This window comes from Gallus gallus, chromosome 2 (genome assembly GCF_016699485.2).
Source record: "Gallus gallus isolate bGalGal1 chromosome 2, bGalGal1.mat.broiler.GRCg7b, whole genome shotgun sequence".
NCBI classification, from domain to species: Eukaryota; Metazoa; Chordata; class Aves; order Galliformes; family Phasianidae; genus Gallus; species Gallus gallus.
The window spans coordinates 4,661,354-4,688,901 of NC_052533.1; the positions used below are offsets into that span (position 1 = coordinate 4,661,354).

Below are 27,548 nucleotides of genomic sequence, written 5' to 3' on the forward strand. Positions count from 1 at the left end.
AGTTTTTATTCCCCATCAATCCCTAGGGATTTCTGCCAAATATCCCCAGGGAGCTGATGAGGTTTGCTGTGCAGAGCTCTGTCTCACAGCAATGGAAACTTCTGTATGAAAGGAACCAGAGTTGTCATACACACAAGTCAGTTAAAGCTTCCAAAAGCACTGTGCAGCAGGACAGGGATATTGGTTTGCCATTATATAACAATGCGGGGCATGAGAAAAACAATCACCACGCTGAAATCAATGTCCAAACCATGCCTGAAATATGTGGCAGGGCGGTATCTTGCTCAGAACCCTTTGCACAATACCAAATACACACTTGTCACGGAAAATTACAATAGGTGTTCCAAGGGTCAGGCCCCAAGTCCTCAAACAATACCAATCACATGCTTTCTAAACAGAATATACTCAGTGTATGGTATAGTTTAGAAGGAAAACTACATCTGAGAAAGGTAGGAGAGCCTTGAGCATGCTCAGCGCTGCAGCAAGCAGGAAGCTGCTGTCCTGCACCACGAAGCTGTAGACACCCAGAGACCCAAAACATTAACCTTTGTATTATTTGTATTGTATTACGTCTCTCAGGTATACAGCAAGTGGAGAACACAGCAACACAGCAGCTCTCACGGCAGCAGCCTGACTCCAGCTCCACTAAAGAGATTGTTAGGATGATGTTTACAGATGACAGCAACAATCTGTAGTGCTGCGTCGCTCACTCTCAAACCTGCTGATCCGATAACGTTAATTACAGCTGCTATAAAGCAAGCTTCCTCCTGCTGCTTCTCTCTCCCACCTGCTTGATTAGATCCAAACAATTCCAGGGGGAAAATGGCTGTTTTCCATTTCCACCTGCTCTCTGCAGCCACGTAAACCAAGAACTTGTATCAGTGTGGGCTGCCCCTCCAGAAAGCAGGAACCAGCCATGAGTTCGTAGCCACAGGAGTTATGAAACTCCCTGGGTTTCCTGTCTCTTTTCATCTGGTGAATGCAAACCTCTGAGTGGCACCACACCACCCAGAAAGCCCTCAAATCAGGCAGCAAAGGGGCCACCGCCATCCTCGTGCCAGCAACAGCTCAAAGCCCAGCAAGAAGGATTCAAACCCACCCTCTGCCAGAGAGGTCCCGCTTTCTTTGATGCCTCATACGAAGCGGTTTGTACATCTGGAGGGCGGTTACGGGCAAAAGAAAGGGAATAAAAAACCTCAAGAGGATAAAAATAACCTTGGAATTGCCTTTAGGGTGGAGCGCTGCCTCTGCGCAAGGAAAAGAGGCAGAAACGAAGAGGCTGCCAGCATGTGGAAGTGCCGAGGGTCTGGCCAACGTGTCCCTTACCCAGCCTGATGCCATTCAACGCGGCCACTCTACGGCTCTGCTCCCGCAGGATGTTTTCCTGGGACACGCTGCGCTTGGGCTGCCTTCGGATGCACTGCATGGTCCAGCGTAGGGCTCGGGAAGAGGCACCGAGCGCTGGGAAGGACGAGGGGCCCCGTCGGCCCCGAAGGGATCCCTGCTCATCCAGGAGCACCAGGCGTGCGCGGCGTCAAACAGGGCTCCAAGAAGGGAGAGGAGGCAGCGGGAGGCAGAGAAGGGCAGGGTCCGGCTGGGAGGTGGGACTGTGGGAAGTCTCCTCCCGCTTGCTCATCGGCCGCGTGTGTTGGATGCAAAATTACACCCGTGCCGGCAGCCGCTCAAGTAGAAGGAGCAAGTTTTCCTGCATTCATCCACCACTGGGATTTTATGCATCGTTTGCACGGGTTCTGTGGGGGTCCCAAATATTGCTCGGGGCTCCGAATCAGTGCAAACGTCCTTTCGGCTCAGCCTGCCCACCAGCGCCCGGCTCCACCCTTTCTCACTGTGCAGAGCTCTCAGTGCGGTTCCCATTGACACATGGGGAAGAGGAAGCTGGAAACACCTTTTTGGCAGGGCAGACGTAGCCCAAAAGCTGCTTGGAAACTGTTGTAATGCTCTTCTTTTTCCACTTAGAGAAGAGCGCTTTCCTGAGGCTTTGGAGAATTTCCTCTCTGCCACCGATTACCTGCATGACTTGGGTGAGTCACTTACCCTGCTTTTCAGCATAGCTGGGGGTTTATTCTTGTAATTCCTATTTACAGGTACAGGGATGAGCCCTCAGCAGTGCTTCAGCAAGTCCCTGATTACACAGAATAATTCCGGCTGGAATGGACCTCTCTGAGGTCTCTAGTTCAACCACCCATTCAAAATGGGGGTACCATCAAACACTGATCAGGTTGCTCACACCTTGTCCTGGTGAGTTTTGGGTATCTCTTAGGATGGAGTCCCCACAGCCAAATTAAACCCCTGTTCAAGAGCTGAGATATTCTCGTAATGAATATGTTTTTTCCTTATGGCCAGTATAATTTCCTTTACTGGCCCTCATGTCCACTGCCCATTGTCCCAACAATGGCTGGGACTAAAATCCACCTCCTCCCTAACCATGACTTCTTCTGCAGTGAAATGCAGAGCTGTACTTACTAACCTCTCCCATCCTGAATGAGTTTACAGACCTTGTCAGGTTTTTTTGTCGTTGCCTTTGCAGTGCTGCTTTCCTGAAGATAATGCAGGGAAATGGAGCCAAGCTGCAATGAATGCCCTGTACTGCAGAACCAGCATCTGCCCAAGAAACTCAACAGCAAACCATATCACTGTCTCTGCTGGAGACCCAAGTCCCTCCACCATCAGCCCCCATCATATTCAGCGCCGTTTATATTAGGTTTTAGAACCAGATTCTCATTTCAGGTGTCTGACACCCCAGTCGCCCTCCTTTCCATGCCTTTTGAAGCAAGCCCTACCAATACTCAGAGCAGCACAGATGTCTGGAGGACTTGACCAACACAAGGGCATCAACAGACTCGTTAGTTGCTAGCATACGTTTTGTAAGGAACTCACTGGGAACAAGGCAGAGCCACTGCATGGCCTTGAGCAAGAGTACCAGTAACACCCTATTTACACATTGCAACTACCATTCAGGGAAGGCAAAGGAGAATAAAGGTGTTTTATGGATGGGACAATGCTGAACATGTCCTCATGGACCATGGGCCAGCTAGGCTGGTAGGTGTATGAGGAAACACCATCAGCCTCTTGTGAGCCCTCTCCATCCACAGCTGGATGTCGGAGCTGCAATCAGCAGCACTCCCCTGGGAGCTGGGGGCTTTGCCCTTGGCGGGGAGGTGAGCACCATGATGTAATGGCTAGATGATATTTATTAGCTAGCAGTCCCTGAGCACTTCCCATATTTCACACTGTAGTGGGGAGGACTGAGCTAATTATGGAGTCATCTCCCGTGCTTGCCTTGGCAAAACCGTTTGCTTCCGAGCAACTGCTCTCCAGTCTGGCAGCAGCCGTGTCCCATAGGGGCCCATCTGGGAGCCCACTGAGCCCCTCCGCTTCATCTTCTCATTAATTCTTAATAAATAATGCCAGCAACAGCATCACTCAGAGCCTCCCAGGCTGTGAACGTTTTATTGTATTTATCCCTGAAGCGTGCACATGTGCAAGCAGAGGATCAGCACTCGCTGAGTTTAGCTCCTTCCCTACAACAGCACGTGCAAGTCCTGCTGGTGCAAGGACTTTAAAATAAAAATGACAACACTGGGCCAGAAGTGCCATGCTTGGGGAAACGAGATCTGGATGTACTGTGGTCCTGAGGTCATCTAAAGACATTGCCATATCTCACAGACAAGCTGTGAGGGATGAGTGGCACTGTAGAGCATTGCTTATGGATGTTACACAGAGCTGTGTCACATTCTAGCACTGGAGGAAATGATCCTGCAAATGGTTTCAGGATAAATTGCCCGACCCTTATTCATTGCAGGTAACACCTGACTAGGTATGAAGCCTGCAAACGCTCAGCCTGCAATTTTACCCATATGACCAATCCCACTGAAATCAATGGCACTTGTCACATGAGTGAAGTTATTCACATCCCTGTACCCAGGATTGAGGTTTTGCTAATCATCCTATCGATTCCAGCTGGATTGCTCACAGAGCAAATGGAAATCAATGTGAATGAGGATGTCAGAACACGGTCCCAAAGACAGCAAAGTGCTTCGGTGTACAGGAAAAAGGCACTTGTGATAGAAAGGCTGGAGAGTCTGGTAGGAAACAGGCTATATGTGAGAACTATTAATTCTGAGGCTGCTCTTCAGGCAGTTTTTCAAAATGAATTAATCTTCATCACATCCCTATACAAAGTTGCTAAGGAAGCTCCATTACCACTTCACCAAGGAAGAAGCAGGTGGTTTGGGGGATGGAGCTCATCGCCAACCACTGCTGCTCTTGGGCAACACCAGAAGTGGCACAGCCCTAGTACTGATGTCTCTTTATACCACACTGACACAAATGACATGGCAGAAGTCAGCTACTGATGTGCCCAGACTTGTGATAATTTGGGACTGGAACGAACATACGCATGCTGGTAATGACCTTGCATTTCCCCCATTACATCATGCACATGATGTAAGTTATGCTGCTATGACTAGTAATGCCTATGGCAGCTACATAACACATTCACATCTCATTTTATGGGCAGATTTTCCCACTAATGAGGTCAAAGGTTGTGTCCCGCTCTATATATGTTACTGAGAAGAAAGGACGTCTGTTTTACATGATGCTAACTGTCATTTCAGCTTCCCTCCCAGGCTGTGTGGGTAACACAGAGTGAATGCAATTCATCAGAATTGTATTTCAGAGAGTAATAGTGCAATCAAAATATCACTGCTTACTAATGAACTGCACTGTTTGGCCCTGCACGTTCCTAGCCCTCACCAAGAGCAAGGCCATCCCAGGTGAACTCAGAATCAATGAGAGTTTGGAAAAGTCATGCTTCAGTTGATCTGTAGTTACATGTCAACCTGCCACCGTTTATTAGCGTGACGGAGCCCTCAGAAACTGAAGATCCTGGTGGGTAAAGGCTGAGGATTGCTCCAGCCAATGGCTCCTCTACACCAGCTGTCCCCTTTTCACTCCCTCTGGAGAAGTCAGGGCCAGGGATGAGTACTGGGACCAGAAGCATCGGCGCATTGCTGGCCAAACTGCTGCTCCGTGACAGTGGGTGCATCTTCGGTGCATGTGGTATGTACCAAGTTCCACCTTGTGGTCACACTGAGAATGGGCTTCTTCAGGAAGCTGGCAGCAGTATCAGTGAACCACTTGTTCTTCCTTACGCTGGCTTTTCTTTCCCACTTTGCTTCTCTACCAAGGATCCTTGAGAGGTCCTGCTGTGCAGAAGCCAGGTGATCCTGAAGCTTCATATAGGAATTGTCTCCAAGCATCATACTGCATCCATCCTTCATATTGCTGCCTAAAATCTTCTTCCACTGGCATCAAGAATCCACATGACATGCAGGTTTCTGGTGCACTGGGATCATTGCTGACACCTTGCCCAATATTTCTCAGGCCCATTTCTCCCTGTATCCTTTAGGAGGACAATTTCCCCTTTTCCAGCTCTGCTCCACTCAGTCCTCACAGCCAAGCTACCTTTTCTTGGTGGCTTCCTGCCAGTTTGGGTCATTCAAAGACAGCCTGCATCCATGCACAGTACTGTCTGTGACCCATCAAAAGCTGCTGCTTTCTTTCTTGCACTCTTGATGTAATCCAAATAAAACTCCTTACTAAAGTTCTTTGCATCCTCAAAACCAGAGGAACAAAACAGGAACTCAAAACCAGACTGAAAATTTCACAGGATCATTGAATCATTAAGGTTGGAAATGATCTCTAAGATCATCTAGAACAACTGTCAGCACACCCCACCATACCCACTGACTGTGTCCCTCAGTGCCACATCTCCATGGCTCTTGAACACCTCCAGGGATGGTGACCCCACTGCCTCCCCAGGCAGCCCATTCTGTGCCTCACCACTCTTTCTGAGAAGTTTTTCTCGATGTCATAAAATCATAGAATGGCCTGCATTGGAAGGGATCTCAAAGATCATCTAGTTCCAACCCCTCTGCCATGGGGCAAGGTTGCCAGCCACTAGATCAGACTGCCCATCAAGTCTGGCCTTGAACACCTCCAGGGATGGGGCATCCACAGCTTCTCTGGGCAACCTGTTTCAGTGCCTCACCATCTTCCAAGTGAAGAATTTCTTCCTAACATCTAACCTTAAACCTCCCCTCTTTCAGTTTAAATCCATTCCCCCTTGTCCTATCACTATCCACCTGAGTAATAATTCGGTCTCCCTCCTGCTTGTAAGCTCCTTTCAAGTTCTGGAAGGTTGCAATGATGTCTCCCCAGCCTTCTCTTCTCCAAGCTAAACAATCCCAACTCCCTCAACCTTTCATCAGAAGAGAGGTGCTCCAGCCCTCTGATCAAGCTGAACCTCTCCTGGTGAAGTTTAAAGTCATTCATTACCTCCTGTCCAGTGATGAGAGGGGTTTGGTCCTATGATCAGAGTTTGGTTTGGTCCTTCCACAATGGCACACAATCAGATTTGGCTGCACAGAGGCACTAAAACCATCACTGGCGTGAAGTAAATTACAGCTTTTCCAGTAGCTGGTGTGAAAAGAGTGGGAGGAAAGTAATTCAAGAGGAGAACAACAACTTGATCGATAGGACCAGCAGCAGCAGCTTACTTGCATAATTCCTAAGTCACATTTCTCAGCGCACGCTGATGAAGACAATCTCTTCATAAAATCAAAGTCAACTGTAGATGTGTCCCCGCTTCATTTTTTAAGGACACTTAAGAGCTTTTCTCAGCAGTTTCTTCAAGAACTGAAATATCCTCCTCAGCCAAAATGCAGGTCACTGGGATCATTCCACAGCAGGGCAAAATTTGTGCAATAATTGCATTGCAACCCTGAGTTATGCAAAACTGCATGGTTTGTCTGGAATTTCAGGACTCTCTAACTTTAGTCAGAAATAGAAAACGAAACTTTCTGTATCTGTGTCAATACAAGGCTTAATAAGGCACCCAAGTGAGGGGCAGCCCAAGCTGTGCAGATTTCTCCACACACATGGTCTGTCTTGGCTCATTAAAGTCTGGAAGTGTCAAAATCTTCTCTACTCGCATAAAGAAAAAGAGAAACCTTCATGCTTGACCCAAGGTCTGCAGCCTTCCATTTTGGTGGGCTTGACTAAGGACTGAGAGCCTCCACCCACGTTAAGGACTTGGGGGATGCATGGCCTGGAGGTCTGTCTCACTGCATTGAAGTATTTACAGTGCACTGAGCAAGGGGACAGGAGACTCATCTGTCTACACCCTATAAGCCTGAATTTCACCCATCTCACCCTGGATGATCAAATCAACAAGTTCTTATCTGCGGCTTTCCCTACAAATACCTGCTTGTATATTTTGATCTCCCTGTGAGGGAAACTATACTTTGCTCCCAAATCATCAACACCTTTGGCTCCCAGAGCTGCCTATCCAGTTGGCCGAGTTTCCTGATCTTGCACAAACGCTTCCCCACACCTCTCTCTTGCTTTTCCCTTCCTTTCATCTCTACTACCTGCAGTAGCGTTCCACATGACTGCATTTCCTTCTTCCTCCTCTTTTTCATTTCCTCTTTAAAATCTCTACTCATCTGCTTTTGGATCTGATGTTGGGGCTGCACACGCTGGCAAAAGTCTCAGGACCAACTGTGGGCTATCATAGAATCATGAAGGTTGGAAAAGACCTCCATGGTCCCCAAGTCCAACCCCAACCCATCCCACTGTGCCACTGACCACGTCCCTCAGTGCCACATCTCCACAGTTCTTGAGCACCTCCAGGGACGGTGACCCCACCTCCCCAGACAGCTGTGCCAATGCCCTTTTCTTTCTGAGAAGAATTTATTCCTAATAGCCAACCTAAACCTCCCCTGGCACAGCTTAAGGCCATCACCCCTCATCCTATCACTGCTACCTGGGAGAAGAGGCCTACCCTCAAAGGAGTAGTTTTACTAAAAAAAAAACATTTCTCAGACTGGAAATTTATTAGCTTTTGTATGAGAATAATAACAACTTCTTAAAATAAGACAACTTTTACTTGTCTAAAAAAAGAAAAGTTGCATGTTTGATGCACTGAGCAGTGCCAGTATGACGAATTCTCCTGTGCTACTAGCAAAGTTACAGCTTAAGAAACTCCTAAATAACACACCCAGTGTAACTCACACCGAACCGGGTGTGCTGGGCATATTTTGTTTGTAGGAAAGGAGATCAAAGCCACCAGCTGCTTCAGAGCAGATCCCAGCTGATCCCAAGCCGCACCACCCACAGAGGCTGAAGCCCAGGAGGAGCCCGCTCAGCCCTCCCAGCTAAGAAGGGCAGGTGGAGATGATTCATTTGGAGGCCTACATCCAGCAGTTAGTCCAGCTGACAGAAGAAACAAGGAAATGGCCTGTTTTGTAGGATTTTACAAACCCTGCCCTGCTGACTCCCACCCTGGGCTGTGGCAGAAAGCATTCCTGTTACGGGGCTCTGGCATTCCAGGCACAATGTACGCAGTGTCTTGTATGAAGAGGTCAGTGTATAAGAATAAGACATAGCACAAATTAGCTATTCTACGATCTGTGTGAGCACAAGGACTCCCAGTTGAGAAACATGCCAGGTTCATGAGGCAAAACAAAGGTTATTAATAGCCCATGGAGCCCAGCAGAAATTCACTGCGTAACAAATGTAGATGAGCCTTTATAAAAGAAGCCCATACAGCTGAATTGAACCCATTCAAAATAAGAGGCACTAACCACAAAATCCCAGCTCTATGCTCTATGAACAAGGGGAGAATGCTCAGTTTCCACTCCAGGACTCAGATCTCCATCCAAACGCAGCACAAACAGCACTCCACGAACTTTTCAGAAGCTCTCATCAACAGTAATATCCACTTTTACTGCTGGAAAATAGCTCTGACTGCCAGATATTGTACTGAGACAGAACCACGCATCCATGGCTAATGCTCATACAGCAAATACAGTCATCATTGTTGTATCTCTGTTGGACAGAAATAAATGGAGTTTCAGCATAGATAAACATATGTTTAAGTCACAGCATCTGAAACACTTCTAGCAAAGTGAACAGCACAAATCCGATCCTGCTAGCAAACCAACTTGCAAGCAACTTTTCTTGTTTGAACAGTCTGGCATGCAGAGTGACTTTGGCACTGATGCACATACGTGTCAAGGAATTTCAGTAAATAGATTTCTGAAAGCTTGGCTTATTCACCATGTGTGTACTTTTCTGCCCAAGACAAGAAAATAGAGGAACAGACATTGACTTCTTCATCCCTAACCCCAGAAAGCAAGTCCTATTCACTGAAAAATGACCCACACGCCAGAATAGGAAAGCTTCTAATAGTTCCAGATGTGTTTCTTAGCTTTCTTTTCCCAGTGGGTCTATGATGAATGAGATACCTACAAAAAGTTCAACGTTAACCTCTGTTTCACCTTCCTGTGTGATTTCTGGGATCTGGGATAATCAGAGGGAAGATTTCTTGAGCCTGGGGGAGTTCTCTCTTATTTTACCTTATGACGGTCAATCACTGATTGCTCTATTAATCTGTTTTCATTTACAGACGCAGTCAGCAGAAAGAAAGAACCCATCTCACGAACTAAAATAAGCACTGTAGACTTTTCCCATTTCAAGCTGCAGCTATCACAGTCCTGAGCTGCTGCTGCTCATCAGAATGAGTGAAGCACAAGAAAGATGTAACAAATCAATATATTAAATTCAGCCCAGGGAATGAGAGATGTTTTGTTACTCTGTCAGACAAGCCTCCCAGTTTTGGCGCTGAGACTTCTCAAATCTCACTTGCTGTCAGGGCAGAGAGGATTTCTTCTTTCTGTAGAAACATTATATTTTACTGAGCATTTACAGAGCCTTGGGGACGAGCTCAGAGCCGAGGGGATTTATCCCAGCTCTGCTGCCTACCCCAGAGCCCAGGGAGTTGACCCAGGGAACATCCATCCCACTTTCTGTTTTACAAAAAAAAAAAAAAAAAAAAAAGGAGGAGGAGATTTGGAACAACTTTTCTGGACTCGCACACACTCACCAGCCAAGACTTCTCCCACCAGCACAGCTAACCATATTAACGGAGAAAAAATCTGTTGTCTCTCTCCTGTAAAACCAACTAAACGCTGTGTGACTTCCAAACGAGAGAGCTGCAGAGGCAAAACGAAGAGGGAGGAGAGAGGAGGAGAAAGGAAAGCTCTCGGAGGGCTGAAATGCAAGGACACGTCTACTGACTTACTGTTGCAACCGAGGAAAGTGCCATTCGACTCCATGGCCGCCAAAGAAGGTGACGTGCAGCAGCCGAAAGGGCTTCGGGAAACAGCTGTGCCCAGATGTTAGCTAGCTGCGGGTGGAAGCCAGACCCAGCAGGCTCCCTCTGCCCCCCGCTGCAGCGATCCCCAACGTCAGTTCCCTTCCCCTTGGCTGCAAAGATGTCTTCGCTATGACTCCTCATTTATTTCTCTCCCGCATCCGCGCGCCCCATGCATCGACTGAAGCCAAGCGCTGAGCCCCAGCGCCGTGCTGGCCCTGGCTCCTCCCCATTAAATCTGGCCGTCATCGCTGCCCAGCCTCCTGCTTCTGCAGCTCTGAGCACTGCCTCTGTTCTGCAGCTGGCTCCAACGCTCTGCTCCTTTGCTTTATGCCTTCCAGAAGACGCCGAGCACCCAAAAAGACCCCGCAGTCTGTAAATCCAAGGGAAGAGCCCAGAGCTGGAGGCAGTGCCTGGGGTTGGAAGGGCTTGAGTGCACTGGTGGGGACTTATTTCACGACGGGACAAACACAGCAGCAAAACAACAGGTCAGAAATTGCCAGCGTAGAGCTGTAACCACAAACGCTCACAGAGCGGGTGCTTAAAGCAGAAGAAGGTTTGCAGCCTTCTCATTTGATACCATGAAGCAGAAGCAGAAAAAACTCCTCGCTGCCTTCAGGCTTTTACTGAGCTGTTTTCCTTTGTCCTTTCCCCCTCTCTTTGTTCAGATGTTTTAAAGGGGTGAAAGGATAATGCGAGGAAAAGAGGGAAGGAGAAAGAAATGGAATCCACAGTGGGAAAGTAAAGCTCCTTCTTGAATGGTAGAGGGAGGTTTTCAATCATTGTTTTGTTACTGTTTATTTTTGTTTCTGGTTGTTTAAGTGATCTCCATGCAATTGATGCAGCTGTCAGAAGCTTCAAACCCCTTGTTCCTCAGCAGCTGTGAGCCTGGCAGCTCCACCAACAGAAGGCAAAAGCCTCTCTCTGAGTGGGACAGATCTGAGGTGCACATGGTGATAAATCCTTTGGGACTATTTGCCCCTCCCTGCCAGAAGTCAGGCCGCTCCTTCAAGAGCCCAGTTTTCCAACACACAGGCTGCCCTAATATAGCAGAACTCCTCTGTGCTGGCACAAAGTGCAAGAGCAAGCAAGTGGAGAACATACAGAGCTGACATTTTGCTTTGTGCCCTGCAAAAGCTCAAGCTCAACCTCAACCCTACAGCCTCCACCATCCCTTAAGACACTTTCGGAAGGACCCAGGAAGGAATACCCCCGTTTTGCAAACACATGGACAAGGAAATGTTGTTTTGGGCAGGGTGAAACTTCTGGGCTGGAAGGCAGCTGGAGGCCTCCGAAAGATTCTTGTGGAATCTTTCAAAACAAATCCTTCCTTAAAAGCCCTAAAGTAGGGGGATTTCCAGAGGACACCGCCAAAACCCATCACCCTTTCAGCTGATGGGGAGGAGAGGTACAGAAGGGACTGTAGGAGAGGCCTGTAGATGAGTCAGACAAACTGGAAACTCCGGTAAAGCAGTGGTGGTGAGGGCATGATAGTAGCTGTCAGAAGGGAGGAGAGGTAGAGAAGGGCAGTTTGAAGGTGATGATGGGAAACAGCATTACAGCAAATCCTTTTCCTTTCTCTGTACCCCACACCGCAGACTGGATAGCATTGCTTCACAACAGTTGCAGCACTGTAGCACCTTTCTGCCACCCTAAGCTAAGGCATCATTCCCCTAACTCCTTGGCACATTTGATGTTTTACTTGTGCTCAAGCGTTTGCAGACAGCCTTGCATTCCTGGCATTCATCAGAAAGTACAGCAGTCGTCATCAGAGCCAGTGAAACCCTGCGGCAAACACAGTGAGGCTGAGATCATAGAGCACAGGTCTCACCAGACCCTTGTTGCACAAGGCAGCATTCCTTCTGGCTGCATTTCTGCATGCATGCCATGCACACTTCATGTCCTTTTTCCTTTGCACTGCTGAAACCAATATATGTGTAGAATAGCAATGAAACCAAGGTGGCATGAGGAGCTACGGGGCTCCTGTAAGCTGCAGAAATCCTGCTAATATATCCTAAGATTAAAAGAGCAATATAAGACTCCCATCAGACTGAAGTCCCTGATGCCCATTTCAGATCATAGCACTCACTGTTTGCCTTCCTTGTTTGGGTTTTGGCTGATCCAGGAGGCTCAGGGTGTTAAGGACGATCGACCTTTTCCCAGTTAAACCTGTATTACAGCTGAGAGGCAAGTTTAATATTGGTGATAAAATGCAAAATGTCAGTGTTCATCTGGAAGCCCTAAGAAAACAATTTGCTTTGTAACAAAATGCATAGATTAGATAGGCTACATCTGCATGGTCATATCTTTTGGTTTATTTTTTAAAAGCTGTCTGAATTTCTGAATGCTTCTTTCCTATTCTGAATACACCTCCTAAGCTCTGTCCACCAACCTCACAACCAGTTCTGTGGCTGTTGGTCTTTGAGACCGAACCTGGATTTGAAGGGCAGAGTTCAGTATAACTAAAATTAAACATCACCTCTCTGTGTATGTTGTCTCCACTCACAATCCTGCTGCTAAGGGCCAAAGTTGAATAAACACAATTTATTCTGAGCAGATCCATCATGGCATCTGTAAGGTGGCATTTCAGTGCCCTTGTTAGGCACGGACAGTTTGTCTTTCTCTGCTTTATCGGCTTTAAAAATTAACCTTTACAGTGAAAGTAACAATGAGACTGTAATTTATTTGTTTTTTGTGGTTGCTTACTTTCCTTCTGCCCATGCTGACTTAGCCCTATTTATCTCTTCATAAAACTGCTTCCTCCAGGATTTTACAGCAGGGGAGTTAACACGCACTGATTGTTTCACAGGAGGAACACACCTTTTTCAGCAGTGAAGACAAAAGGTAACAGAAAAACCCGTTTTTCCCAGATCCCTAAATACATGATAGATGATGAGGGCTGGATTTATTCTCTCTGGACCCCAATGGGCACCACCCATGAGCAGTGATTTCACCGCTGAGCCCAGCTTGGTGTCTCCCAGCTTTCTGCATGCTGCCGGTTACTATATTTAATGGCTCTCCAAGACTTGGAAAGCTGCATTATTTCTCTGCCTTTGTTGTCATGGATTTTAATCCCTAAATCGTCCTACCAGGCTGGAGAGGAATGTGAAGGATCCCCATCACTGCAGGCTTCTCCTATCCTGCTTCTTTCTGGCCCTCCTTGGAGCTGGGATCCTGGCTGCCTGTGACTGCCTCATTCCCTTCCCTAAAGGATAAAAAGAAGTAGAATACCACTAAAAATTAAAGTAATAGGATAAGGGTAAATAAATCAAGGAGAGGAGCAGGCAGTTGTAGAGCTCCTCAGCCTCAGTGCACAGGGGATGTTCTCCTTATTCACATGGGTTGGAGCTGTAGGATGGGAACCATATGCAGAACAATGCATTAAAAGGAGTATCTAGAAATCTCATGGGAGAGGGAGAAGATAGGAAAGGACCCAAAGCCTACACTGCACAATTTTATCAGCGTGTGCAGAAAGAAACCTAGACACGACAATGACTCAGGAAATAAGAAACAAGCTATTTTTTGTTCCCTTCTTCGTTTTTCACTGCCAAGAGAAACACTCCCTTGAGACTGTCAGCCAAGAGGGAGAGCACAGCTCCTGCAACCTCCTCCCCTTGGCCACATGTGAGGGCTGATAGAACCGAAGGGAGCTCAAAGCCCATTTCTTAGGTCCACCAGTGAAGGGTGCGGGGAGGATGCATTTCTTGAGTGGGAATCTCTGAGCAGGAAGAGACCCAAGCTGCTGTGAGATCCTCATTGGGGCTTTGGAGATGAGGTTCCTAGGAGGATCATCGAGGACCCATTCTGGTACATGCGTTATCTTCCCAGAACATCACGAAAAGCTTCTTCTAACCCCTGAAATTCAGTCTCGCACCAATGACAACACTGGTATCCCACAGCTCCTGATAATAGGAGGCACAAAGGCATTATGAGGCCCATTTTCCTCCACAGCCCCTCTAGTTCAGTTCTGCCACAGCTCAGACAGGCTGAAGGTCCAGAAAAGACAGCTGAGCTGTGCCACGCTCAGCTCTCAGCTGAGGATGTTTAAAGCAGGCCTTTCTTCACACCAATTCCTCTTTCAGCCAAAAAGACTCAACACCGAAGTCAAGAGCAACAGACAAAAGCAATTCCATCTCAAATGAATAGGAAAGCCTTCTGTGAGCACCCTACTCTTTTCTTGTCCATCATTTACTGAACTCACCAAGAGGCAGAGTCAGGGCTTTCCAAGGCCTTCCCAAACTAGAACTGCCAGTTTTTAAAGAGTGCAAAGTCGTGGCCGTAACATTTTAATGAGGGCCAAGTCCTAAACTCAGGGCACGCCTTCATGTAACCACTTGATCTCTTGTTGTGTGAGTGTGGAAGGGTTCACTGTCACCAGGAAGGCAAGATGGAGGAATGGGCCTCCATGTCCAACCCACCTCCAACACATCCGCACACAGCCATGCTAAAATGGCTGACTGAAGTGGGGATCTACATGGTCAAAGAGAGCTCCTTTCCTCACACACACCTACACCCCTTTTACTCTCCCTTGTGCACACAGCCCATTCCAGGCAGCAAAGAGCGCTTGCAGAGTTCAAAGCCAAAAATGTTCATGAGGTTCCATTCCACAGCAAACCATAAACTACAGCATACCCAAAGCAAGGTAGACCTTCACCTGACTCCGCTCTGAAAGCATGACTCAAGTGTTTGCTGTACACAGTGGAAAGAGTAGTTCATAATCTCAGAGGAATGCTACACCACCCGGTCACCAAGTATTTCCTATGGAGAAGATACCTCTTGGCTCCCTCTGCCTTTCAGATCTCATACACACCCTTCATGTCTCCGAAATGTTCCTGACTGCCTCTCCCAAAGATAAAAGCTCTGTTTGCTTTGCAAGAAGGATTCCAGATTTCTGTCACCACAACAAGGCAGGACTGTAAGAACCACTTGGGGTCATATATCCAGCAGCGAGCTACGGGTGCAACGTGGGGTTTTCTGTCAGCAGAATTACCGAAACCAGCACCAAATAAATGAATAAATAAGTAAATAATACCACATTAGACTGAGGTCATGTAAACACCAAAGCGGCACCTGGATTTTTCAGACACTTCCATTATGGCCTGGCTGTTCGTTGAACTGTTTGTTGCCATCTCTTCCTAATCTGTTTACTGGTTGAGGCCATCGCCGAAGTTTAGATGGGGTGTCATACCAACCTCCCTACATCCCGCCGTCATGTCACATGTCAAGACAATAACAGATGAGCAGAAAAATGTAGAATGAACAGAAAAATGTAGAATTTTCAAGTGCCTTTTACATTTCAAGGGCTGCTCAGGGCTCTTGTTACATAGTCTATGCGTCAATTTGGGTGGCCAACCCCGTTCACCCTGATGACTCACATTTTGTCATGGTATCATTCTTTTGTTATCACCACTGTTTTTCTTTAGGTGTTTCACGCTGATAATATGTTGCATTCCCTGCCTGTGCAGGGCTCTGGGATTCAAAGGACTGGTCCTGCTGCTCGGTCGGCTCCATCAAACGTTTACTCTTGGGCATTCTCCCAGCGCTGCCAGGTCTCTGACAACTGCTGGTGTTCCACCTCGTGAGAAGCACACTGCAGTGCGGGGAAGGGCAGCCTCACATCTCCGCAGGAGCTGGCAGAGCTCAGCCCCATTGGAAATCAGCTTCCTGTAGGAGGTGAATTGGAAAAAATTCAGAAATGGGATTTATGGCACTGAAAGAACAGCGAGATTATTGGGTTTGTGAAGGACTTACTGGACAAAGTAAACCACTGCAATTTATAAATAAGACTGAAACGTAATTAACACAGTGCAGTACCATGAAGTTCAGAGAATGGGTAGGGCAGCCAAATTCCTTGTTTATCACCACAGGCAGCTGTGCCAAAATAGCTTCAGAAGGAGGCTGATGCATTTGAACAATTTATTGCAGCAGAGTAGTACATGGCCACAGGAAAATGAAGCTACAGATGCTGGGATGTGTCAAGCTGAATCTGCTCTGGCATAATCCCATACAAGTCCCATTAAAATTAATGAGGTACTTCTGCTTGAGCAGAAGATAAATTTTACTTTCTAAGCCAGAAATACGCCTGTCAAACTCTGTATATCTTAAGTGTTTGGTGAGTTTCCAACCCCCCTTTGTCCATTCCATACAAGTAATCAGAACCAGCTCTAACCACCAAATAAATCAATAAATGAAACAATCAAATGATTTGTCTATTAATCTGTTGGTCACAGTTAAAGAATTTAAAGCATCTCAGCAAGTCTTACATTGATTTCGTAGAATCATAGAATCACAGAATGGCCTGGGTTGGAAGGGACCTCCAGGATCATCAAGCTCCAACCCCCCAGCCACACGCAGGACCACCAGCCTAATACTAGACCAGGCTGGAAAATGATATGAAAATGAAGGAATAAATAAAAATATATTTGACATTTGGGGATTATACCCTGGGTTTCTCTCTGGTTATTCCAAACTACTCATTACAAATCCAGGAAATTAAGGAGACATGTAAATAATCCTATGTCTGAACAACAGTACCAGGTATGACATAGACACATAACTAATTTTGCCTTCAGACTAATTTTAATGTGTGATAAAAAAAAATATTTCATATATCTTTAATTAATTTGTTTCAGTCCAAATTTGATTTATAAATGCCGGAGGGTCACTATTGTGCCATTTCTGTGCTTCAACAAATTTAGGTTTAAGTGAGCCCCCTAATGTTGAATTCTCAGACTTCAAATATTTTTATTCTGGGATAATCACAGAATCATAAAGATTGGAAAAGACCATTAAGAACCCCAAGTTCAACCCCAGCCCACCCCCACCATGCCCACTGACCATGTCCCTCAGTGCCACATCTCCATGGTTCTTGAACACTTTTGGAGATGGTGACCCCAGCACTCCCTGGGCAGCTGTGCCACTGCATCACCACTCTTTCTGAGAAGAAATTGTTCCTAGTATCCAACCTGAACCTCCCTTGCCACAGTTTAGGGCCATCACCTCTCGTCCTATCGCTGTTACCTGGGAGAAGAGGCCAATCGCCACCTTGCCACAATCTCCTTTCAGGCAGTTGCAGATGTAATGAAGTTGTAGTTGTAATGAAATCATCTTCTTCGGAGAGCTGTACAGAAAAGCAAATTTAGTCTTGAACACTTCTTAGTGAGATTGTTTTGAATACCTCATCAATGAACAGTGAATGAGAAGCTCAAAGAAAATGTCATGTATACGTTTGATCAACTTCTCAGTTCAGTGCATCAGTAAACAGCACAGACCACACAATGCTCGAGTTACATATGACATGTACGTATCTGAATCATTTAGTGAATCTGACCATTCACATGAAGCCAACGTTGCATGAATGAGGAACAATAAGCTAACTGGAGAACCTGGTAACGTACTGGTTGTACTGGTATGAAAATGTTACTTGGCATGACGATCACTGTTAGGAAGAAGAACAGCAGGATGCTGTTCCCAGGGTCCTTCCACTTTCATCCATGAATGGCTCCTTCAAACACATCCCAGATTACAACAGGGCTTCACAACCACCAGCATCCAGGTCACAAAGTGCATTTCTACGTTTAAATACCGCAGTCATTAGGCTAAGTCACCTGCTGCCAGGAATGCTTGACGCAAGCCTTTTCTTCCTTGCACCGTTGCCTCTTCACAACCAATAGCAGCACAGTATACAAGTTAGGTACAGAGGAGGGTTGATGATTACCCTCATAATGATCCCTTTTAATGCAGTTCAGCCATCAGCTTAATCCTCTGTATCTGGGATAATCACAATAATTAGATGCAATTGTTCATATAATTAACTAATTACCGATCTTTTCAGTGTAGCCAGTTCGTATGAATTTTAACTTTAGGGAAAATACAGAAAGTCTGAGTTACACCTACAGTTCAGAAAATCTCATTGAGTAAAAGATTTCCCCACAGGCTTAAATTGCACACGAGGACCTTCTGATTCCAGAGTGTGCAACACAGACAGTTGGTGACGTTACAAGTAAGGCATTTTTATCCTCATCCCAAAGAGTTAAAGCTGCAGTTCATACAGGCTCAGCGACGTCAGACTTCCCTTCACCCCCATCTGAAGCATTCATACAGAGTCTGAAAATGTTCTTGAATAAGAATCGCTAATATCTCTGGAGCAGATGTTTATACAGAAGGTATACAAGGAATTCTGCTGTCTCTTGGGGTCCTAATGAATAGCCAACATTGTTGCTGTTAATTTATAGTCAGCTTTGTTTAATCCAAAAGCCAGACATGAGATGAAGGGAAAGGCACATTCTGGAATCTTTGGGAAGAGGGGGGAAGATCAGCCTAGGTGACAACTTATTGCTAGATTAATTTTTAGATTAACTTACTTCCCAAACAAATAAAAGGATGAACGTGTAAAACCTTATCGAGTCAATTCAGAAAGAGCTTTCACAACTTCTCATTTAGCTACTTTTAATCTCTCATTTCAGTAAGATGAAAGCGAGGATCACAGTTCAGTAAACTGTCAGGGAAGAGAGAGAAGAGCCTTTGAAAAGGATGAAGAGGAACAAATTAAGATGCTGGAGTATCTCAAAACAGGTGGGGTAAACACCCATCAGGGACATCGTGTTGTAAGCCTGAGATCACATGCTGTGTCTTTATTGCAACAGGAATAATGAACCTTTGCTTTATGTGCCACCTCAAGTTTACACATAAAGGGGCAACTGTTATTTCCAAAATCATGTATTTACATTCCTGACAGAATCAAATGCAGCCACATTCCTCTGGCTGGTGGTGTTATTCGGATTTTTGAAGAGCAAACACCAAGAGGGCACACGAAGAACCATAAAAGCTGTCCATTGAGGAAGTATTTTATTGGGTTTTTGGTGCCTCCCCATCAGTTCTGCAAGCCTGGTGCAGCCAAAGCAAAAAGCCTGAATGACTCATTTCCTTCCTGCTCTCGCTGTAGGGCACCCAAAGCAGAAAAGCCTTTTGCAGACACGTGTTCCCTCCGACTGCAGGAGACCTGGTTTGTGCGAATGCACGCAGACGTGCCTGTGGCAACAATACACGGAAGTCAGAACACAGAGCTATCAGATTGCTATTAATACACACTAGTGAGATCCCAGCTAAGAGTTTGTGGTCCATATTAAAGCTGGAGAAGAAAAACCTGAAGCTCAGTCTGGGCTTTGCCTTTAGGTTTAGTCTCCAAAATATAAGCATTAGGAAACTTAGTGCTTTCAGATCAAAATTAGCACTTTAATTCCACACTAAGACACAGAGCCAGCCCATATTTTGGTTGTTAACAGTGTGCTGAGTATTCTAATGGTGTTTCTGGGGGGGAAGTCAGTGCTTCTTGAAATATACAATTTTAAAAGCACTATTTGGCTGCCTACAAACTGAAGACTCGGTGTCATTTTAGGTCCAGTGGGATTTCCACGCTGGCATTTTGCTTCTGGTCCAGCAAGTTGTCAGTTCCCTGTAGATCCTGCGTCAGTGTCTGCCAGTCCCTGGCGAATGGACTGTGTGTCATTGGGCATCTTACACGAGAGGCACTTAAATCTGTCCTGCTAGCCTGGGCAGAAAAGAAGGTGCTGAATTTGTAGGCAGGTAACAGTTCTTCTGGCTGCTGAATCCAGCTGCCTCCTCGTTTTCTTTGATCCACTTCAGGGCTCACATATGGAAAAGCATATGCAAGCCTGCTGGTTTAGCTGGGCTGGTCCTATCTTTCCCTACCAGGAAAAATGAGGTAATATGCTGAGAAAGTAAGGTGATAACACAGCTGTACATTTTTGTGATGACGGGCTCTTCGTGCCCTCAGGACACCACCGCCTCTCACACTCTCCTGTCCTGTTGGAATGGATTTTCTGGCTTTGATAGTGCGTTTCCCTGACTGTACTCTAACAGACGCTATTTGCAGTGAGATTCCTCCCAGTCTGCAGGAGCTAAGGCACAGTTTGAAGCTAACTTGGGAAGAATGGAAAATGAGGCCAGAAATCCAAACTACTTCCCTTGTATTTCTGCTGCCAGGGCTGGCCTGCAGCAGCCATGAATCCTCAGGCTGTTTCTCCAGAGGACAGTGGCCAGACTTCTTTCCAACAGTATAGCCTATGTCCTTGCTTGTACTCCAGCCCATTGAAACAAGAGACATTGTGTTGCCCATCATCAATTCACTTGCAACCCATCCAGCCCTTGGAGATAGCTTTAGTGCTTCTGTACTCATATTGTCCCAGAATGAATGGTCTTCTTGATAAGACCTTTTGGGACTCCAACAAGATGTTCTTGCTCAGCTACACAGCCCAAACTCAGCCGGCCTTCTGGGCCACTTGTATATGCCTGAGTTCCAAAGGATAAAGTGGTGGAAATATATTTAAGCCCACTTCATTCACCACCCTGAAACACCACAGCCAGGAAAGATTGTTTGGGGTTTGGTCTAAATTAATAGTTTTCTGGGAGATGAAAATAACTCATAAAGGGAAATAAGGTGATATTTTAAAAGTTTCACCTTAGAACTTTCTTTCTCACCTGGCCTGACATTTCCATAAGCTGTTTCTAGCCCCCAACGTGTCTACTAAGAGGGAAAACTGCATTCATCAGTTTACACTAAATGTTTTTGAATGGGCCTGTCCAGATTAGCATCTGTTTCAAACACATTTTCACTTACACTGTTATTAAAGAACCAAGAGCTGAGGACAAATTCAGACAAAAAGTAGGAGTGTTTGGGCTTCTTCTCATTCTAAATCAGGCAGCAGTTTCTCATTGCACCTTAACATACTGGAGTTGTATCGTGTGTCTGTTCCATCTTCTGCTCCAAAGATTCAGACCTCATTCCATCTTGACCAGGGTGAAGTATCAAGACTCTAGGACAGCAAGAGACAGGCCTATGCCATGGTTTTCTGACAACCAATGCAATCCCAGAATCTACAGTGTAGTATGGGGTACAGACAGAGTGATGTCGCTGAAGAGTGGAAGAACGTAATTAAGCATCAGTTATATCTTGTTGTTACAGAAAAGTCTTTAAGACCTGGAGGGAGAAACTCTGGTCCATTAACTTGTAGATGCCGTGCCAAGAAATGAATTTATTTACCAAAACTGGCACTGTGAAGAACCTTTTGTGACCACACAAAGAAGCCTCTGAGGTGTGAAAATGCTGGCCTTAGTCTTTAATTTGGGAAACAAAGGCACATCCAGAAGCAGAAGACAGATTTGGGGTGGTGAGTCTAACTACAGGCTGCTTTTCTTCTTAGCTTCCAAATAGTCAGTGGGCCCCCAGCTATTCAAGGAGCATAGTATGAAATCACTAATTTTAACGAAACACATTACTGGGTAAAATATTCGGGGTTAAATATTCGGGGTTTTTGTGAAAAAAGGGAGCAATTCTGTAGTCCATTAATCCACTCAGATCCCAGGAGCATGAGTATGTGTTGGTGAACATGGAGTATGAACCCCTTGTTCTGGGTCCAGCACCATACCAGCCCTGCACACTCCACTTGGATCCCTGTGCAGAGGGACCCAGCTTAATTACAGAGTGGAATTACAGAAAGGAATGACTCCTTTGTGAATGCATTTTCCACATGCTTCTCCTACATGTTGGGTGTGTCTGTTTGTAGGATCCCGTGCGGCTTGAGTGAAATTACAGCTTAAGCATTCCAGCAGAAGTACAGCAGTACTCACCAACATGTTTTAGTGAAGGACAGGCTTGTAGATACAGGAGAGAGGTGTGGGAAACAGAGTGAGGCTTAAAGTCAAGGAAGGTGTAAACAGGAAATGAGTGAAAGGGCTGACTCACATCAGGAGACAGCCACAAAATAACACAGCACAAGACGTTCTGGGAGAAAACGGTGGATAGAATATCCTGATGGAGCTGCCAGTCACAGGTTATTTTTAACTACCTGAAAGAGAATTGGAGATGACCTCAGTATGGCGAGCAAGGCGAGATCAGTAAGAAATGAAACCTTAAACTAACTGGAACATCTAAAGGAAAGAAAAAAAACACAACAAAACCAAACCCAGAACTTTGGCAGAACAAGAAGTGCAATGGAAGAAACTGAGCTGTTCCGCATTTTTCACCTGAGAGGTTAGCTTCCCATCTTCCACATCTCCAACCTGACTGTTCAAGTCAGGCTGTTGGTTCTAGTTTCATTTCCAGATGCTTATAGTAATGTCCAATGGAGATGTGCATTCCAGTGATGCCTCTTTGATTGCATTTGGTTCCGCAGTCATTATGGGATAATGCATAGTTTTGCCAGCGTGGAGAATAGACACACCTTACCCAATATATAGGTAAGAGAATATGTCACACTGAGATGATGGAAGTATTTTTGCCTGCTCCGTAGTCTTATCAGGACAAAGATTGAGTACAATGTTTTTAAAAGCTTTCCTGGATACGTGGAAGCCTTAACAAGACCGCTGGAGGGCAGCAATGTCAAAGGGAATCACTCATCAAAGAGGTGGTGGAATTTTTCTGTGAAGACCCAAACCCCAAAATGAGGCCTTAATGACAAAATAGAAATAATTGGAAATAGTTTTTTTGCTACCTGGATGATAAATATGCAAAACAGGCCAGTCCTTCCTGTGCAGAAGATATCATTTCATTGTTATTAGTCTAGTAATATTTAGATATTTAATGAATACATGTCGACAGCAAGTTAAGATTATAGTTGGTCAAGCACTGCTGTTCACTGCTTTAAAACAGATAAAAAATATATATACTGGCTGACATACAGGCCTGGGTCATGACATCCATCATATTGATAAAATATGAGAAAGGTAAATAAAACTGTTATGGAACTTGTAATCTTTGTAAAAGAAGTGCAAGTTCCACTCTGCAATATGGGCATGGGTATGTACACATCATCGTTTATTAAGCACTTGAGCTGCTTGATTGCATTCAAGTCACCTTCAGCTATTATATAGACAGATATGCTTTCTTACTCTCAGTCTTGCAAAGCTGACAAGCAGAAAGAATGACCTTTGCTTGCCTTGTCCATAGTGACATTTGGACCTAGATGCCTGACCAAACCATCACATGTCTGTGAGGCAATTCTGTTAGGTTACAACAGGAAGGAGCCTTTGCCAACACGTTACTACCAGGGGAAAGCATGGACAAGAGCTGATCTAAAGGTCCTGGTTGGATAACAAGGGGTGTGTGGGGACCACCAGTGGAGTCTGAACAGAATAAATATAGAAAGGCAATATGAATGTGACAAGAAATGGAAAGAGTGAGAAAATCCTGACTTCAGCAGTACTTTAGTTCTTCCAATTGGAGTGTCGTGTAGAAGTCATACTTAACAGTTAGAGAAAGGGTCTATATTTGGACAGATTACACCTGTAAATGCAAAGTTTCTGTTTGATTGAGGTTTTACCATTTCTTACGTGCATGATCTGCTTGGCAGTTTTACTGAAAGACAGTAAAGGTGAGAGTACAGAAAGCTTTTGCCACAGTCAGATTTCATGTACATCTATATACTATTTTAACCAAAAACATCTGCTTTACTGTCACTGGTCCATGGCTTTCTGAAAAGCTGGGAATTAAATCTTTTAAAAATGCTGGATTTTATTAACAGCTAGCAAACAGATGTTATGATTAATTATAACAGCACGTGATGAGAAAACTTGGAATTCTGATATGGAAACATGTCAAAATAGGGATATTCCAACCTACTTAGTAAGGCGAGGTTATACTTATGAGCCAGAAACAGTGAAGATTTCCCATTTGAAAACACATGTACCTGGCCCTATCACTGCCAGATGACAGCAATTGCTCTGACTTGCCTTAACCTTTGGAACAGGATATTGCAGTCTTGCTGAGCTTTCCCTTGGGAAAGTTTCATTTTTCACAGGGAACTGAAAACACAGCATTCCTCAGAGTCACATTTGGTGTCATATTTGAGTGGTGAAACGCAGCTTTTGCTGCACTGAGGAACTAAAGTTTGTGATACGGTGCAGTCCCAGAGCCATGTGTCACACGCCTACAAACACCATTTTGGGGCTTGCACCCAAGGCCTCATTCTGATCTGCTCTTGGATAAACAAATGCTGGCAAATTATTTTCGTGATGGCCATTTGCTGTTTAAGGCCATCAGAGGGCAGTAGCACACCAGCACGCTGCCTAGCACTCTTTCCTCCCCCCCCCCCCCCCCCCCCCCCCCCCCCCCCCCCATTAAACCTCTGCAAATTCCCTTTGCAGGAATCATGGAGTGCTAGAATCGTTAAGGTTGAAAAAGAGCACTGAGATCACCAAGTCCAACCGTCAGCCCACCCCCACCATGCCCACTGACCACATCCCTCAGTGCCACATCTCCATGGTTCTTGAACACCTCCGGAGACCACCACCTCCCTGGGCAGCTGTGCCAGTGCACTACCAGTCTTTCAGACAAGAAAATGTTCCTAATATCCAATCTGAACCTCCACTGGTCCAACTTCAGGCCATCACCTCTCATTCTATCGCTGTTACCTGGGAGCAGAGGCTGACCCCCACCTCACCACAGTCTCCTGTCAGGCAGTTGTAGACAGCAGTGAGGTCTCCTCTGAGCCTCCTCATCTCCACACTGAACAACCCCAGTTCCCTCAGCCGCCCCCATCTCACTTGTGCTCCAGATCCCTCCCAGCTCATGCTAACACAACCAGGATGTGTCTGGCAGTCTTGGCCACCTGGGCACACTGCTGGCTCATGTCCAGCCAGCTGTCAGCTAACACCCTCAGGTCTTTCACCTCCATGCAGCTTTCTGCCACTCTGCCCCAAGCCTGCCGCGATGCATGGGGCTGTTGTGACCGAAGTGCAAGACCTGGCATTTGGCTGTGCCGAACCTCACAGAGCTTTCCCCAGCCCAGCAACCCAGCACATCTACCTCCTAGCTGCCCTGACAGCGAGGAAGAAGCCCCACAATCCACCACCATTGGCCTCTTTCGCTCCCAGCACGATGCAGGGGAAGGAAAAAAAAAGGAGGCAGGGCAAACACAGAGCGCTGCGCAAGGCCGGTTTCTAAGGAAATATCACCCACTCAAGCGGCTGTTGTTAGCAACCAGCGTACACAGCCCTGACGTTAGCACAGGCTGAGGGGAAGATGGATGATTTTTCAGGTCGATAGTGAAGGAGGAAGAAACAACCCGAAGGGCAGAAAGGCTGTATGAGTGTCTCACGGAGGCTGTGGCCCTCAATCAACCGCTCTGCTTAACGTGACAGTTAGTGAAAACGGAGCTGCTGCAGTGGTGAGAAGGGCGCTAAGGGAGCAGTGAGGAACAGCCGGGGGGGTTCACCCCTCGTGTCCCACTCTGGGATAGGGTTCCTCACACTGACCTGGGGCGGGCCCGGCTCTCACTGCCCGTGTGATCGCTAAGCAACGGGCAGCAGTGGTCGCTGGGCAGAGGAGGCCGCCATGGCACAGCGCAGCCCCTCCAGCCGCTCGCAGGTAACGTCTGGCAGGCACACGGAGCTCTTCTTCCATACACACATGAGCTTTAAACATTCATCTCCTCACGTCTTCTCCTCAGGATATCTCCCACTTGCTGAGCAGCACCTTTAAGGACCTGTACACCGGAGATGTTATAGGGGCGGACATAGAGGCGAACTGGCTCAAGTCCCGAGGAGGAGATGACGCTTATCACGAGGCCTTTACAGAGGAGCTGCAGAAGGTACAAGGCAACATCAAGGCAGAGTTTGGAGCTCTGTTCAGGTTACCTCTTGTTACTTTGTGCTCACCTATATTAAAATAGGGGCGATGCAGAGAATGTTATCATGACCCCTGCGCAATGATGACACACAAATTCATGATGAGAAGCTGTCTGTCTGACCAAGATTTATTTCAGCTGACAGTGCATCTCCTACTCACGTATGACAGCTGAAATTGTCACCCAAGGCTCTGTTATATTGCCAGAAAATAAAAAACAGGGCACTTTTAGGGCACAGTCTGTCTGATCCATTGGATTCCACTGACAGTGGAGGGAACTCACAATAAGCAGGATAGGAAAAAGTGTGTAATTTTAGCTGAATGCATCCTGCCCATTCTGTTAAAAAAAAAAGTCAGTCAAGTGGTTAAATCTTGTGGCATAAAAGCTCAATGGAAAACTCACAAATAGGTTACAAGTGCTCTGACATCAACTGAGGTAATCATTGTGGTCCTTTTCAACCCAGGCCATTCTATGATTCTATGATCTTTCACATATTCTTGTTGATACATGCGCAGTTGGATACTGCTTCTTAAGCCAGCTCAAGTTAAATGAAAGTAATGAAGGTGTTTTAGCATGACAGTTTGTTCTTGTGAATTAATGATGTTTTACCACGCTCTGTCTACCACTCAGGCAAATAGAAAACATTTATCTGTATGGAGATATTTAATATTGAATTGTGACAGGTTAAATTACAGTTATTTCTCTATGTTCACCCTTGCCTATGACAGCTTGTAGTAGAGTATAACCACCGACTGACAGAAGCTGATGCAGTAGAAGAGAACATCATTCAGGCACAGGTTCGAGCAAAAGCTGAAGAAGAAAGGGCCCTAAATGTGCTTAAGGGAGATGCTGGAAAAGACTTCCACAAAATGGGATTACCACCAGGTGAGGATTCTGGAAATACTATCTCTCCCCATTATGTGCCTGTAGTACCAGGACATTAACACAACATTGGTCTGAAGTCAATGATGGGACTGACGTGAGGCTCATGAGCTTCTTGTTTCGCTTTACATCAACAGAGCAACTTTGATTTTGTGCAGAGATTCAAGAAGGGTAACATCTGCTTATCACTGTTAGAAATTAAATGACCAGGTTGTTTTCAAGGTGTTAAACTAACTGTCAGTGGCTTACCTACCTAACTTACAACAAACATACTCACCTTGCTATATAGCAACAACTAACAAAGATCATATGTTTCCCTGTTGACTGAATAGCTGAGTTTGAACTGAATGTAGAATTGTGGAGATACATGTCCACATCCTGGGATTAAAATACTAGATTGTTTATCTATCCAAAAATATTGCCTGATAGTGAGTTAAAAAGGGAGCAGAATTTTGGGCTGACTTTCAGGGGCTAAGCCTTAGTTCTTATCCTTGTTTTCATCTCTTGCTGTTGTAGTGGCATCTTCTTTTAGGTGGATTGTGGATAACGAGCTTCTCAGGAAAAATCATTTAACCTGCCCTGATGATTACATCACTGATAAATTACCTGTTACTAGAGCACCAAAAGGTAATTTTTACAGCAGAGAATAATTGGAACAGTAATTGGAACAGTAATTGGAACAACCTACAAGAACTGAAGCATTGGAGGACACAGCAGATCTGAGTATATATTTATAGATAAATATATTCTAATATTAAAATTCCTTCAGCTTTAAAAGAGTC

At 45.8% G+C, this 27,548-nt stretch overlaps 2 protein-coding genes and 1 non-coding gene across 10 annotated transcripts in view; 2 read left to right on the plus strand and 1 right to left on the minus strand.

Moving 5' to 3' along the window:
• Window positions 1–10,423, minus strand: part of PLCD1 (phospholipase C delta 1) — a 48,854-nt gene extending 38,431 nt beyond the window's left edge. For 2 of the 6 annotated variants that reach the window (XM_004939119.5, XM_015281119.4), the window contains exon 1: window positions 10,169–10,423. In XM_004939119.5, coding sequence (XP_004939176.1) covers window positions 10,169–10,202 — 34 coding nt within the window. In that variant the 5' untranslated portion in view covers window positions 10,203–10,423. Of the gene's footprint in view, window positions 1–1,215; window positions 1,564–8,669 lie in introns of those variants that run through there. The other 4 variants (XM_418522.8, XM_015281118.4, XM_046931027.1 and 1 more) reach the window with 3 other exon arrangements.
• Window positions 10,424–25,255: 14,832 nt separating this feature from the next.
• DLEC1 (deleted in lung and esophageal cancer 1) overlaps window positions 25,256–27,548 on the plus strand; it is a 36,865-nt gene continuing 34,572 nt past the window's right edge. For all 3 annotated transcript variants that reach the window (XM_003640674.6, XM_040695552.2, XM_040695553.2), the window contains exons 1-4: window positions 25,256–25,625; window positions 25,708–25,848; window positions 26,613–26,769; window positions 27,283–27,393. In XM_003640674.6, coding sequence (XP_003640722.3) covers window positions 25,593–25,625; window positions 25,708–25,848; window positions 26,613–26,769; window positions 27,283–27,393 — 442 coding nt within the window. In that variant the 5' untranslated portion in view covers window positions 25,256–25,592. The remainder of the gene's footprint in view (window positions 25,626–25,707; window positions 25,849–26,612; window positions 26,770–27,282; window positions 27,394–27,548) is intronic.
• LOC112531984 lies at window positions 25,900–26,003 on the plus strand. Its single transcript, XR_003074184.2, has one exon. It is a non-coding gene; the product is annotated as a U6 spliceosomal RNA (small nuclear RNA).